At 40.6% G+C, this 14,983-nt stretch overlaps 1 protein-coding gene across 2 annotated transcripts in view; it reads right to left on the bottom strand.

Moving 5' to 3' along the window:
• Window positions 1-525: 525 nt before the first annotated feature.
• The window catches only part of apba1a (amyloid beta (A4) precursor protein-binding, family A, member 1a), a 38,691-nt gene continuing 24,233 nt past the window's right edge, over window positions 526-14,983 (bottom strand). The window contains exons 2-13 of one of the 2 annotated variants that reach the window (XM_079481947.1): window positions 12,075-13,737; window positions 8,704-8,826; window positions 7,441-7,480; window positions 7,168-7,313; window positions 5,371-5,403; window positions 4,540-4,626; window positions 4,258-4,443; window positions 2,872-3,051; window positions 2,507-2,719; window positions 2,303-2,422; window positions 2,071-2,211; window positions 526-1,968 (exon numbers count right to left, since the gene is read on the bottom strand). In XM_079481947.1, the coding sequence (XP_079338073.1) occupies window positions 1,897-1,968; window positions 2,071-2,211; window positions 2,303-2,422; window positions 2,507-2,719; window positions 2,872-3,051; window positions 4,258-4,443; window positions 4,540-4,626; window positions 5,371-5,403; window positions 7,168-7,313; window positions 7,441-7,480; window positions 8,704-8,826; window positions 12,075-13,658 (2,925 nt within the window). In that variant the 5' untranslated portion in view covers window positions 13,659-13,737 and the 3' untranslated portion in view covers window positions 526-1,896. The remainder of the gene's footprint in view (window positions 1,969-2,070; window positions 2,212-2,302; window positions 2,423-2,506; window positions 2,720-2,871; window positions 3,052-4,257; window positions 4,444-4,539; window positions 4,627-5,370; window positions 5,404-7,167; window positions 7,314-7,440; window positions 7,481-8,703; window positions 8,827-12,074; window positions 13,738-14,983) is intronic. The other variant, XM_079481948.1, reaches the window with a different exon arrangement.

Raw genomic sequence — 14,983 nt, 5'->3', positions numbered from 1 at the left:
TTTGATTCATTTAATGGCAGGCTTTGCAAAATGGTGTTTCAATAGTGGGTTAGTTTAACAATAGAGGAATTCCAGGCAACACAAGTACACTTAATGGTAAGATATGGGGGAATTTGGTCAATAAGCATTGAGAAAGCTTCTTCTCGTAGGCCATTTACTGATTCTCGGAAAACAGGCATGTTTCAGGTACGAAGAACTAATTTATAATGTAATATTTTAGAAAGAAGTAATAGAGAGAAATGATACTCTGTTGATTCATAGTTTGTGCACCGGTTCATGGTAAGATTCATAGTATTGTGAACAATAGTACGTGAATTTCACTAAATCACCCAAGATGTCCACCCATGATGAACATCCAAATGCAGCATACTGACGGCGGGTCAATACGGTTTTAAGACACATTCTGTAACGAGTGAAAAAGTAGCACACATGAATTAAACATAGATGATAAAAAAAGACAGTAATGACTCGACTTCATATCATCCGGTGAGGTAAATTAAATTCATAAAACTCCAACACAAGATATCAACACAAGACTTATATTATATCCGCAACAAAAGTTTCACATTTGTTTCAAGTATGAATCATTAAAAGAAAATAGAACGCTAACAACGTAAGAATATTTCATTTGCAATATCATTTTTCAGACTAAATATTAAGTCAAAGGGGGAAAGTTTTCAGTGCATAAGAATGAAGAACCATTTATAACAAACAATACATTGCACATTACGTCAATTAAAAGATAAAAACGGAAAGAAAAAACACAAACATGACGCTTAACTGTTATGATATTTTCTCCTCATTAATTGACTTGGAGTCAAAGAGTATTTGCGTTAAATAAGTTTAGGCCCATAAGTCAATTATTCTGTGTCCCCCATCTAGTCGAAAAAACATAAATGTAGTTATCCTAAATGCTTTCACAATATGGCGTCAACATTCTGTAAGGCATCATCTCTATTAAAATGTGCTCTAATACATACCTATAACGTATTTCTAGATACTATTTTAATATCGTAATTGTGTGTATTTGCATGACATTTGCACCCTTATGACCGACAAAACTGTTTTGGTCCCTTTCCACACACCAGTACTTCTGAATTTCATTCATAAGCATCTAGACATGTTTTATATTCAGACTCTTCTGCCACTCATCAGCTTGGAGGATGCTGGAGATTTCCAGGTATTTCAACTATAAGCATGTTTTGAAATGTGCCTGAATGTTTTTGGTTGAAAAGGGAGTTGTGCCATCCAATCTCATACCAAGAAATCTCTGCCCTCCCACAAGTCAGGATTGAAATTTGGATGGTTGACAAACTGTGTCTACTAACTAAAAAACATGTCCAGATGCTCCAGGAAAAACATTCCATAATGCCCCAGACGCTTGAGAAATAAACATTCTTGCTTCTCCATATTCCTAACTGAGTTGAATCTAAACGCTACCCAGCTCAAATAAATAACAGCGTACAGTACAAGTACAGTAAGGCAAACTCCTTTTTCATTTTACGGTCGCATTTTCGTCAACCACGAAGCGTTGTGTTATAAATATAATGTGAGTACAAATTTGGTTTTAATAGTTTAGTAGTAATAAAGATCCCCATGCAATGGGTCTCTACATTTTTCACGTCCCCTTCTCGCCATTCGCTCCTGTCCTTTACTTTCCCAACCAAGCTGAGCGCACACAGAAGGAGGTATGACACGGCACAGAATACTCACTCACAGAAACAGAAAAAGATGAGATGACGGGAGCAGTGAGGAGACCGAAAGCGTCATGGAGAGCCGCGTTTAGCAGAGCTTCGCTGGATTCAATCACACAGTCACCAGTCCACAGGGCTCAGAGTTTCACATCAACATTAAGGTTATATCTGGTGACACCGGGCAGGAGACTTGAGAAAGCGTTTAGATGTAAACTGGTTGCTCCTGGGCTGTTAACAAGCGGTACATGGCAGCCGGCATAGTCTTCATGTGAATCTGTTTGGAGTGAGACCACGTTTATCCAATGTGACTTTAAGGCAAATGCAGTTTTTCTTAAAATAACTATGAATAACTATTGACTGTGTCAGCAAGACTTACCTCACCGACCGCATTTGACAGAATGTGTACGATCTTCTCGTGAGGGGTGGCCACGACACTCTGACTATTGATTTCAATGATCCGGTGTCCGACGCGCACCCCACCGCGCTCCGCTATACCTCCTCTCATGAGACTACAGATCTGGAGAGCACCAAATACATTCACATTCTCTCCGTTATAGTTTCACAACAATGTTCTCTTACATTTAAAGTTGTGTCCTTAAAATACCCACAATGCCGTTCTGCACACTAAAGCCCAGCTGATATCTCAGGTCTGGTCTTCTGATGAGAACAGTGGTCACGGGGGGACATCTGACAATGTTCAACTTTATTCTAGATTGGTTCTTCAATCCCTGAGAGAAAGGAACAACATCTTGATATGTAAAATGTGTGAATTTCTATTAAATAAATGTAAACGTAATACGATAAATTTGTACCTTGATAATGCTCTGACAGGTGGAGAGGGGTAATCCCACCAGGCTGGTGCCATTGATGGACATAATCTGATCTCCAATGTTCAGCCTTCCGGACTTCTCAGAGGGACCGCCGTGCATCATGTTTGCTATGATCACAGTGGGCAAGATGGAGCCCCAGCCCGACTCCACGATCACCAGCCCGAGAATCTCTCCCTTCTGCTTCTCTATGTAAACCTAAGAGCAGACAAACACCACGTTTACGTCTGTTCAAACGCTACGGTTAGTAAATGAAGCCATGAGAAGGTACACAACATCACATGAATGGTAATATCGTCACTATTTGCAATTGGTCACTTGGTTCCTCAAAGCGAGGATGGTCTACTTACATCTTTGCAGTTTTCAGACTTTGAGAAGTGAATGAGGTCATCATTGTACATGTCCTGTGTGTTGAGTAGGTCGCTGTACTCCTTCTGGCTCAGATCTTCTGGATTGATGCCGTTGGCACGCAGGAACTCTTGGTATGCCACGCTGAAGGCCTGGCCGATGGATTGTGCTATGAGCTGAGCCTGACAAAAAAACAAATTTGGAAAACGTTTTTGCAGACTTATAAAACATATTGCAACTAGTACACAATGAAGCAGGGTGTCTATACTCAGTGTGGTGTATTATGGTGGTGGTTTGTGGGCAAATCTTCAGGAGCCCGTTATGCAAATCAATATCAAATCAATTTTAAGGAAGGTAAGAGTAATATTCATATCTTATGCCTTGGAAAAAAAGTTAGTTAAGTTAAAATAAGATTTTTTTTAAGGGACAACCATTGAGTGTGGTTCCCCAACATGTCTCAGGTTCTCATTACATTGCTGGGTTGAATGTTGTGGCACGGCCTCTTTATATTCATCCCTGCTTACTGCAGCTGAACATCGAGAAGGTCACCCCTCTGTCTACTGTACCACAGAAGACCATCTGGCAAAAATACTATTAGAGGTCACCGCAATGACAGCAACTCATGCTCCAACACAATGCGAGGAAGCCTGAAAATGATTTACGGGCTGGGTGAAGAATACGTTGTAAGAAAGGTATATTCAGGTAATAAAATGAATCGGTGATTCGCATTGTACCTTGACTGCCTTGACTGGTTTATAACTGCGACACCAGCAGTACGATAAAATATTTAAAGGGATAGTTCACCCAAAATAAAAATTCTGTCATCATCTACTCACCCTTTTGTCATATCAAACCAGAATGACTTTCTTTCTTCCGCAGAACACAAATAAAGATATCTTGAGGTATGTTGGTAACCGAATGGAACCTATTCACTTCTACAACATGGCCAAAAAAACAATGCAAGTCAATGGGCACCACCGTTGTTTGGTAACTAACATTCTTCAAAAATATCTTCCTTTGTGTTCTTCAGAAGAAAGAAAGTCATACAGGTTTGAAATGACAAGAGATCACAGAATTTTCATTTTAGGTCAACTATCCCTTTTATTAAGGGATGTATCATTTTCAATCTATTAATATTGTACTTATATCAGCATTTTACTTCAACTTCTAATGCATGTATTATTGTTTAGCTCATCTGATTTGATACAATTTCAATATTGATGCAATAAATAAAAACGAGGTTACTAAAACAGCTAGCAAACCAGGCAGCGATGGATTTGTTTATTTCATGGATCTGGCTATTTCCTGCTGAGATGAGACTGGTATGAATGCCAGCCTCCCTCAACATTTGATAAGGTCACCCTGACTGAGTTAGGATGAAAACTCACGTCTTCAGACTCAAACACGTGACAGATCATCTTGTATTGGCGCTTCTCCTCCTGGACTGGATCAGAGGCCTCCATGTTCTCCTGTGAGTCAGAACGGCCCATTCTCCTCCTCGCCATCAGCACCACGATGTTCCCGATGTCGGCGATGTACGAGATGGTCCTTAAAGGGTGGTCCATCATGGTCTCCTGTCGATCAGGAGGAGACGAAATGGTGAGACAACTGATGGGCAAAACACGAGGTAATAAAAAATATATAATTAAATGCTTTAGATGTGTTGGCACCTGTGAGTCTGCATTGAGAACTTTAATCCTTTGAGTGGAGATGAAGAGATCCACTTCTGTCATGGGTTGAGCTTCTCCTTCGGGTGCCTGAAGACACAAAGATCAACCAGATGTTATATGCTGAGACAGAAAGAGCTATAAAGAGAGAGCTAGGCCCAGAGATACTATGAAGGAGCATGACACTCTTTTCAGTTTGCTTTAAGATGAATCTCAAACATACTTGTGGTCAAGGTCAAATGTTAAAGACGGAAACAACTTTTCAGTTTTATGTGCTCTCCTTCATTAAGAACTCTGTTTTTTTTGTGTGTGTATTTTTCAAATCCAGCTCGCACGTGGTTAGTTGGTTAGTTTTGTTCTTCATTTTCCAAAGACTTAGTAGTGAGCGAGAGAGAGAGAGAGAAGATCAGAGATGATTTTCAGAAACCACCAAGTGATGTATTAAAAGTGTCAAACATGCCGTGCCAGAGATACAGCTTTAAAGACAACCCCAAACACGGAACCTCACAACCAAAAAGAGAAAGAATAAGAAAGAAACGCTTGCATTTTCTGTATCCAGCAAATAAGACTTTCCCGTAATGACCTCACTCCTAAATTTCCCCGTCTATGCGTACGTTTGAGTGATAAAACAGAGGTAATGTTCGGTGTGGAATGAGTGATGACTAACAGACTGTGCAGACAAACACAGGCACGTGACTCGTTGCTGGATTCAGAAAAATGGCAAGGACCGACAAGAATTATGAAAACACCACAGTGTCGAAACAAAGCCAAAAAGACCAAAACAAGACGAAGAACAAAAATAACAAACATCAAACCCATGAGCGGTTACTGCACCTTTTTCCTGTTTTTGGCTAATTTCTGGGCCGTCTGCTCAGCATGGAACAAACAGAGACAGGAACATTGTTAGATAAAGCAAAGCCCAGCACGCCGGACACAAATCACATTCGTGATCCACAGTGGACCTCTTGAGATCTCTTTTGGCTCAAGAAGTATCATCCACGAGGGAATGACATCAAATGACATCAAGCCAAAAAGGACACCACCCTGCTACAATATGTCGACCTCATACATGGGAAGCAGTTTATTTATCATAATTTGCAATGTTGTCCACCAGGTGGCACATTTGTTCTTTTATTATAATATATTGACTATATGTGCTATATTACTGTTTAGCGTTTATAAATGGTCAACTATACGAATTAGAAAGTGGCTCTGATGAACATTAGATTAAGAACAAGATTAGATGTTCCATCACGCTGTGAAAATGGACCAAACTGGCCATCAAAGGAAGATCTACATCACGGCTGCTGAAGCAGGGTGGACCGACTCAGATGTGGACTTTGGTCTATCTGCTTCTTTGAAGGTGATGCTCCAATAACAAATCCCAAAGTGTACCAGTGAATAAAAGTTCATAACGTTATGTTTTTTATAATATATATATGTTTTATTAGATATACATATATATAGAGAACCACACCGCAAACCCAAAGGTAGAATTGACATACTATATGCAAAGTGACATCTGAAGATCAAATGTGTATGCATTATAAAAATAGATGATACTAGAGAGGTAGAGAAACAACATAAGTGAGATTTTGCCATAATGCAGCTCTAGAAGATCTAAAGTAGTGTTGTATGTCCTTTACTGAGGGCACTAATGGACTTTAAAAGCTATACGGTTCAATTACATTTGTACATTTGTTTGACCGAATCTAGTTTTAAGAACTTGACCTGCTTGAACTGCTACAACCAACAAGTCATATATAGAATGCAGGTTCTCGGGTATTTTATACGAAAAATTTAAATTTGTTCAACATTTACTTTCTTCTTTTGTTTTTCTTCTGCAGAACACAAAAAAGATATTCTGTATAATGTTGGTAACCAAACAACATTGGCCGCCAGTGACTTCCATTGTATGGACACACAACCATACATTAATCAAAATATATTTTTGTTTTCCATAGAAGAAAGACTGTCAACATTTTGAACAACATGAGGTTGAATAAATGTTGTATTTTGGGGTGAACTATCCCTTTAACAAGCAACCAGCTTCACCAGAGCAAATTGTGAATCTTCTGTATGTACTGTGTTAAGTTACTGTGTTATGTTTCCTTTCATACAATATTCTGGTATCAAAAAATGCCATTTGAGGAACTATTTAGACAAAATGTTTTCTGTGATGACACAGTGAAATGCAGAAGGACACTAAATGGACAGGTATGGGTTCACAGCATTTTTTAAAGGTGCAGGTAAATAATGCAGAAGAATGCATCTGACACGGAGAATGGCTGACTAATGCTGCAGGTGGATGAACAGGCGGTAAATGCTTCTACTCCTTTACAAACAGGAATCATGGGATAGCTTCCTACAGTACATGAGTGTTTTATTATTGCTGGATGACCACACGCTCTTACATTCTTAAGCATCCGTCTTTATCCGTTCACCTCGGCCGACATTTGACTTGAAATGCCAAAAAAACACTTCCTGTCTGAAAAACGCACCTTCACCACATTGTATCCGAGGAATGAAACACTTGTGCATTAAACATCATTTATGCATATTCTGAAGCAAATGCCGTAGTAGGTTAACAGGTTTAAAGAAGCAGGGCTTTACGGGATGGTTTCACCTCACCTTAATGCGACTCACAGCCTCCTGGGCCTGCATCATGCGCACGTTTTTAGAGGGCGTCTTGTCCGAGAGCAGCTGGGTGGATCCCAAGTAGTTAGCAGCGAAAATAATACCATCAATGAGATCCTCTGGATCACAAGGTCCTGGTACTGAGAGATGAGAGAGGAGATTCCTACATCATTTTAAAACAAACTAAGGATTGAGTGACAATTATAATAAACAACATTTTGCAGACCAAAATTTGATTCAACCAAATAAGCTCTGTGACAAACCCACCTTCCACATACGTCGGAAATGAGGCTAAACTCTTCTTTGACTGCACAAACAACAAAAAAATCAAGCAGTTACTATACGCTGTAAAAAAACATAAAACGGCAATATTCAAGCAACTGTGGCACCAGAGAAACATACAAAAATGTATGTATTATAAAACGTATGTTTGTCTTGTTATTTTACAACCCACATGTAAATTTGCAGTCTGTTTCTATAAAACTATAAAATGTCAAATAAAACAGGAAGATTTCATAATATTAGGATAGGTTTGGCATATGCATGTCACTTCTATAATCTTATATAAAAATATATATTATTCTTACAAATTACATATTGAACTGTGAACATTTTCAATGCTTCCTGACTGCCCTAACTGAGAAATGAGTCAGGAAATGCTGTTTATTTATACATTTTTTCTCTTTATATCATTTTTAATGTACACTTCATTTTCCTACACCCAGTATTTTAAAATCAAAACCTCAATATCAATATGTTTAAAAACAGCATTACTATTTTTTATATGTCATGGGTCAATTAAGGTTAAAATTGCCAATTCAAATACAGTTTATAATGTATAAATTGCTTTCCTGTAGCTCATGGCACTAGCAATGCCAAGGTTGTGGGTTTGATCATAGGGGATTGCATATACTTAGAATCAAATGTATAGGCCAACGCAATGTAGGTCTCTTTGGATAAAAGCGTCTGCCAAATGCATACATGTAAATGTAATACATATTTATGTATATAAAGTACAGAACAAATTAAAAAAAAGAACAAATTCAGTCATAAATGAAGTGTCTGGTTCCAAAATGAGATAAACAAACATGTTTTTAATTATGTTATCGTGTTTTATTGTGTTAGTTAGCTGTACTTATTTGAGTTATTATGGCTTAAATCACAACAAACCAACTGCAGTTTGATTTATATTCATTGGAATGCACAATAAAAAAACATGATTTTTGTAAAAAATCTGTCCAATTCATTATTTCCTCACTTCCAAAGCATAACTCCAGCCACATGGCTGAATCCATGTTAAACAAATAGTGCAGCAGAGGAGAAATACACTGTTTTAAATTTTAATCTGTTCCAGTTTATCTACTCTTAACGGTTAGATAATTTATAACAGCTTTTAAATCACACTGAGCCTGAAGTCTAATTCTGTGGCCATTAATGTACGCCTAACTAAGCATAGTATTCCCAACACTAATAAAGAACCATCCAATTTAAGTCGATCGCATTTCTAAGGCTTTATGGACAACCCCTCACCTCTTTACTGGCCGGAGACGGAGACGGAGAAGGAGACTCAAAGCTGTCACTCCCCTCATGTGACGGCAGGGGACGACTGGAGGACTCCGCCCCCTGCGGGGAGGTGGAGCCAGAGCCTGGAGACTAGAGAAAAGAGGACATTAATAATTCACGTGTTACAGTCTTTTGTGAATACCTGAGAAATACAAGCAATTACGTATATGAATGTACGCAGCTTATTCTGTGACAGATCTATCGTGATCATAACAATAACAAATGAAAGAACAGCATCGTGAGTTTGAAAGCAAAGCAATGTGGGTGAAACAAAAGAGGGCGATCAAATGAAAAGATGCATTTTATACTTCATGAAAGTACAGAATATTGCCTGATGGATTTAAATGACTGTTGTTGGCACGTCAAAAAAGTCAGGAAATCTCCAGAGAAGAACAAAAAAAGATTCTTTAGCAAGACAGACTCATTTCAGCGAAGATGCATAACTAGCTCTAAAGTAAGACTCGTGTCTCAGAAGAGGCCACGTCTGAATCATAGAACAAGTGACTCATACACTTCAAATCTAGAAGGAAGCAGGACAGAATAACATTAAAAGATATTACTCATGATCGTCATTAATATATAACTTAAACAATATAACACGAAAAAAAACCATTTCACTTTATACATACAGATTTTGTCATTCTACTAATTCTTTAAACACAAAATGAAAAAATATCTAAACCCTTAACTCAACTCCTCACCTCATCACCATGGCGATGATCTACCTGATACATCCAAAAATTTTCCATATCAATGCACGCTTCCAAAAGATACGATAAAAAAGGCAAACAGAACAGCAGATGTTGCTCTCTGGACACACAGAAGAGTCACTTCTTCTCTTATACGGTCAGATACGGTCACAAATGGCCCTAGACAACAAGGGAGGACACAGCTCCGGTTACATCCCTACCTGGGAAGCTGTTCCTGGAACAGCTGCCCTCAAACGTCACAGTGACCTGGTCCGAAATCAAACAGCTACGACATCACAAAGCACCAACATTTGTGCTAGAACTAATAAACGTATTATTACATTAGAGCGACTATAATTCATTATTTTTCCCTTTTTGTACTGGAAACACTGAACGTGAACTATAAAACGTAACACTTATTGTAAATAAGTAGTGCGAAGTGCCTTAAGCATTAATGCAGGCCAGTTTCTTCTTCTCTGGTGTTATATGAACCATACTGAATTATTTACAGGCTGTTTTTTTCGGTGTCTCCCGACTGCACTAAATAAATCATATTGTGGAGGGAAAAAATTACACGCTTCCAACAAAACGTCAAAACAGCGAATGACAGCTGACATCACACCACTGATCTAAGTTCAGCAGATCTTTCATGGGAATTCTGAGAAAAGTCTAAAGAGGCTTCTGGAGATGAACATTGTATAAAACCCGATGTTGAAATCTATCTCTAAGCTCTACTGAGAACGGAAGGCAAAAACGAGAAGAAAAGTGAAAAGAAAATTCATAATTTGTTCACCTCATGTCATCGCAAACCACTGTAGAACACAAAAGAAGATATCTTGAAGAACGTTGGAAACCAAACAACATTGAACCCCATTAACTTCCATTGTATGGACACAAAACCACTAAGACATTTCTCAAAATATCTTCTTCCACATAAGAAAGAATCATATAGAGGGTTTATGGGTGAACTGGCCTTTTATTGTAAAACAAAAGCATCTTTAAGAATTATGAAAAGTAACTTGTTTGTGTTTTCCTTAAACTAAATGTATTAAAAAAATAAAGCAAAAGACAATCCACTTCTAAACTGGTTTAACTAATCTGGGATATAAGCATAAACGCATGAAACGCAAACGTAGCTGTAATTGCGGCACGCGGGGGCCTGTGTCTCATTTAAAAGCCATTGGGTGTTTTCAATTCAAGTGCAATTGTTTCTCTTTCTCTCTAAATGGCACAGAGAAATTACCTCTTGTCGGGTGGGGGAGCCCCCGTTCCCAAAGAACGGCCTGTAAATGAAGCCCTGTCCTCACGAATGCTTCACAGACAAACAATGGTGATTAATTAACGCCGCTGAAATAGGCGACGGAGGAGTCTGGCTTTTAATGCGTACCGTGGAAAAAGTTGCTGTTTGTTCAATGAGACAGAGTGTGTGTGTTTTCGTAATTGTTTTCGGTACAACGTGACTGATTCAGCCGTGATTGATCGACTACAATTATGCAGCACGGGATCTATTAATAATGCAAATTAACAAAAGAAAAGATATCAAAAATCTCAACCACACAGTGTGAGATGATAGCATTAAGTTAATACCAACCGTGGGCGGACTTGAATGACATCTACTCATTATTTTAATAAAAGCGTAATATTTATATAGGCTTATGGAACGATAAAATAGAATATCTAAAAAAGTGTCAAATAAGTAGAAAACATACATAATTATTGTACTCATGAAGTGCTCATCTACTTCTCCTCAGACCGGTTGTGTTGGGGTTTTGCACGCTCGTGCGGCTTTCACGGAATACAGATGAGGCCTTCGGGCCGCGGATAAGGAGAGCCGTTCTATGAGTGCGAGCCGTCTTCATTTCCCACCGACATGCAATTTGTCGGTCGCAGTGACAGGCGCTACTCACGAGAGAGAGGCTGGCGTGTGCCATCATCCTCTCCAGAAAAGTGAAACAGTGATGGAGCGGTTAAGTCACGGGCGGGGGAATGATGCGATTGGCCATGTGAGGAAAACAACAAAGTAATTGTGCATCCTTTCCCTCTGGGATTTGTGTTAGTAATGTGTTGCACCTGCTACACAGATTTAACAATGTACGTTACAGCGTACATATAATAAAGATAAAACATAAATAGAAGCTTGTATACTTGAGTACAATTTTAAATTGTCGAATTATAAGTGGCCAACATTTTCAATAGGTCTACGGTATAAACAACATCAAGCTGGGATCTTTTGGGGTTTAAAATAAACGTTTTAAAGGTAGTGTTCTAGCGTAACACAAGAACAGAAACGTAAAAATACTGATTCTGATCGGAGTGAACGACTGAGTTTTTTGGCTTTCAAATTTAATCTGGGATGGCTTAAGAAACAAAAAATGTCAAACATCAACCGAGCTAGAAAGAGGGAGCGACCATGTCTGTCAACTGGATAAGTGGCCACAAGAATGAGCAGATGTTAATCTCAAAGTGACAAATATTGATATTGACAGCAGATCAATTTGTGGTCAACATTGTTTTTGTGAATGAAATCACATTTTAACCATATTATGGATTTGTTAACAAAAATAGTTCAAAAGAGCGACAAAACAGTGGACATGGTAAAAGATAAACCGAAGCAAGTGTGACATTCTACATATACCGGCTCATACTCACATCGCCTCCTAAAGACGGCTGCAGGTCAGATTCTGCTGTAGGACTCAGGTCTTGTCTCATTACCCAGATGGGTTCTTTGGGCTCGTCGGGCGTGTAGGGCGAGCGAACTGTCCTTGTCTTCACCTCCTCTATGGCCTCTTTGATGTCTTTAATAGCTAGTGAGATTGCGTCTCTCTTGTCACGACTGCTCTTTACCGGACCCGACTCCTCTGAGGGGCTTTTGGGGATCTGCTCCCTGCTCTCTCCTTCACCCTCTTGCTCTGGGGGATGGATCTCCTCAGTTTGACCATGGTACTGGTGCTCAGACTCGGGCCAGTCTCCGTCCTCCTCCCCGTCTTTGTCTAGACCCAGGGCAACACGCTCCAGGCTTTGCGAGCTAAGACTCTCCTTCACCTCTGCCACGATCTGGTCAATGTCCTCATCCTGCTCGCAGCTATCAACACGGGGGTAGGGAGCAAACTCCGCTTCCTTCTCCGGGCTGTCCGACTCCCCATCGGATCGCTCGTCGTAGTGGTGGAGTCTGGAACCGACAGCCTCCTGCTGCTGGTACAAGTCACGCTCGAAGAGTCTAAATTCCGCTTTGCGTTGGTGAGGCGTCTGACCCTCGGCTTTGGGGGCATCTGCTATCTCCTCATAAACGTGCTCCTGGACAGAGTATTCAGCGTAAGGTTCAGAGTAGGGCTCGTCTTCTGTTGCTCCACCCTCGCAGGGCTCTCCTGCTCCGTCGGGGTTGCGGTACACTGGTTGAGTGTAAACATAATTGGAGTAGTTGGGATTTAGCGTCTCTGCATCGCGACTGTGTGGTCTCTCTGCATTGGGCAGGGGCTCTCGAGGTAGCGGCGGAGGCTGAGGTGGGTATTGGGGCTGGGGGTAAGCTGGACCACCATGCTGTTGCTCCGATTCGGCACTTTCCGTGTACTCCTCCGCTTCAGGGCGAAGCGGGATGCCGTAAGTGCTTTCGTCCTCTGGCTCGGCTTCTATGGCCATGACCGCATCTCCTTCTGCTCGGTCCGTGTGGTTGTGGAAGCCACTCTCTGTACTTGCAGATCGGGCCAACGCGCTGCCTCCTTCCCCGTCGTCCTCTTCGGCATCCTCCTGCTCTCTGGCCAACGGCAAAGGCTGCGTAGGGGAGCTGAGACCTTGTTGCATGTGCTGTTCGGCTCTCTCCGTATCTCTCTGCTGCCTCTCCCGCTGCCTCTGTCTCTGCTGCTGTGCCCGGAGCCGGGCCTCGTTGTCCCCCTGTCTGCGGTAACGCGTCACTGCGGGTCTCGGTATGGGCTGCTGCTCCGCACTGCCTTCTTCCGTCTGCCTCCTTGCAGCACGTGTGCGGTTCGTTCCTCCGTTAGATCCCTCATACCTCCGGTAGCGCTGAGCCCCCTGCTGTTGGGAATGGTAGTGGTTATTCTCCGTACCCTGATTGCTGTGGTGGTTACGGGTTCGACCGGATCGAGAGCTACCATCACCATTGTCATGCCGTCTACGGTGGGATGAGGGAGGCTGCTGCCCCTCAGGGCCCCTGCGCTCCAGATCGGCCTCAGCCGCCTCTCTCAATTCCTGGCCATGTGGCGCCTCCTGGTGGCTCATGGTTGGCAATGGGGAGGGTCTACACACAGAGCTTTCCTTCACCAAGACTGGGCTTCACTTAGTTCAGCTCAAGCAAAACCTGCAGTAAATGTAAACAAACACAGAGATTAGCTTTAAAACAGCATCAAATGTTAGACTAAACAGAGGTTTATTACAAAGCCAGTTGTATCAAGTATCAGTCTTTAGTGAGTGCTCATGACACCTTGTCATACACAATCTAGAAAGGGGAAAAACGTCAAATATTAGATTTTCTGGTAACTTCAGCCAGCTGAGAAGGGTCTCATAGTGTATAAAAAAGAATAAAACAAAAACATTGATAGGCCGTGTGAGTTGGGCAGATTATCATTTCATTAATAAAACTCTTATTCGAACTATAGTGATGTGAGGTGACCTGCTAAAGAGACACATTAATGTCTTCACATCACAAGATCCTGAGGGGATTCCCGTGCATTCTTTACAGGCAAATGACAGCACTATCATTTATTCTAAACCTACTAGATGTGACCTACTTCCATCCTCGCCAGAGCACAGCACCATCATGAACTGTCATTCACATTGCATGGGTGTCTATTATTTGTGAGGATTCACAATTTTGGACAAAAATTATTCTGCAAACTATCATGGAATATGGGCTTAATATAAAAAAATGAAAACAACAAATATCACCAAGCTAACGTGGAGGTTTAATCATTTATTATAATTTGTTGTTTTTTCAGCAGTCATTCACATGTATTGTGTGTGTTTTTTGCTGGGCTTCTTTATATTCTCTCAAACCTTCAGTCTACACTTTCATGATATTTTAAATAATGAGTTTAAATAAAAGGCAAAGTTATACATTTTTAGACATTGATCACTTTTGGGCGCTTGTGTTTTTTTCTTCAGACAATCCACTTACAAGTCGATGGATAAAGTACATTGTTTTGAGCATCCCGACTGATAAATAATGCCTTATTAAATAACTGACGGCCTAAATGTCATTACTAAATACCAAACTTTTGACATTTCTGGAGCATCTCCACTTGTGATGGTTGACATTTTGCTGCAGACGCTTAAGAAAAAGCGCTGATCTTATTTTAATCAGCACAAAGAATTAGCCGCTCTTTCATTCACTGCCTGACAGCTCGCCCGGATGAACAACAGCGTGTCTGAGCCTCACATCTCAACCCGAAGAGAAGAGAGGCGATAGAAGCACACGACAGTGCACAGCACACTAACAACATCCACGGCAAACCTGATATCTGTTTCCATGCATGACGATATGTGGTAACACTTCGGTATAGTGGGCAATTCTCACTATTAACTAGTTGTTATTAGCATGCCTATTA

Source organism: Barbatula barbatula, assembly GCF_947034865.1.
Source record: "Barbatula barbatula genome assembly, chromosome: 2".
In the NCBI taxonomy this organism is placed as follows: domain Eukaryota; kingdom Metazoa; phylum Chordata; class Actinopteri; order Cypriniformes; family Nemacheilidae; genus Barbatula; species Barbatula barbatula.
This window is presented reverse-complemented; position numbering and strand designations above follow the sequence as displayed.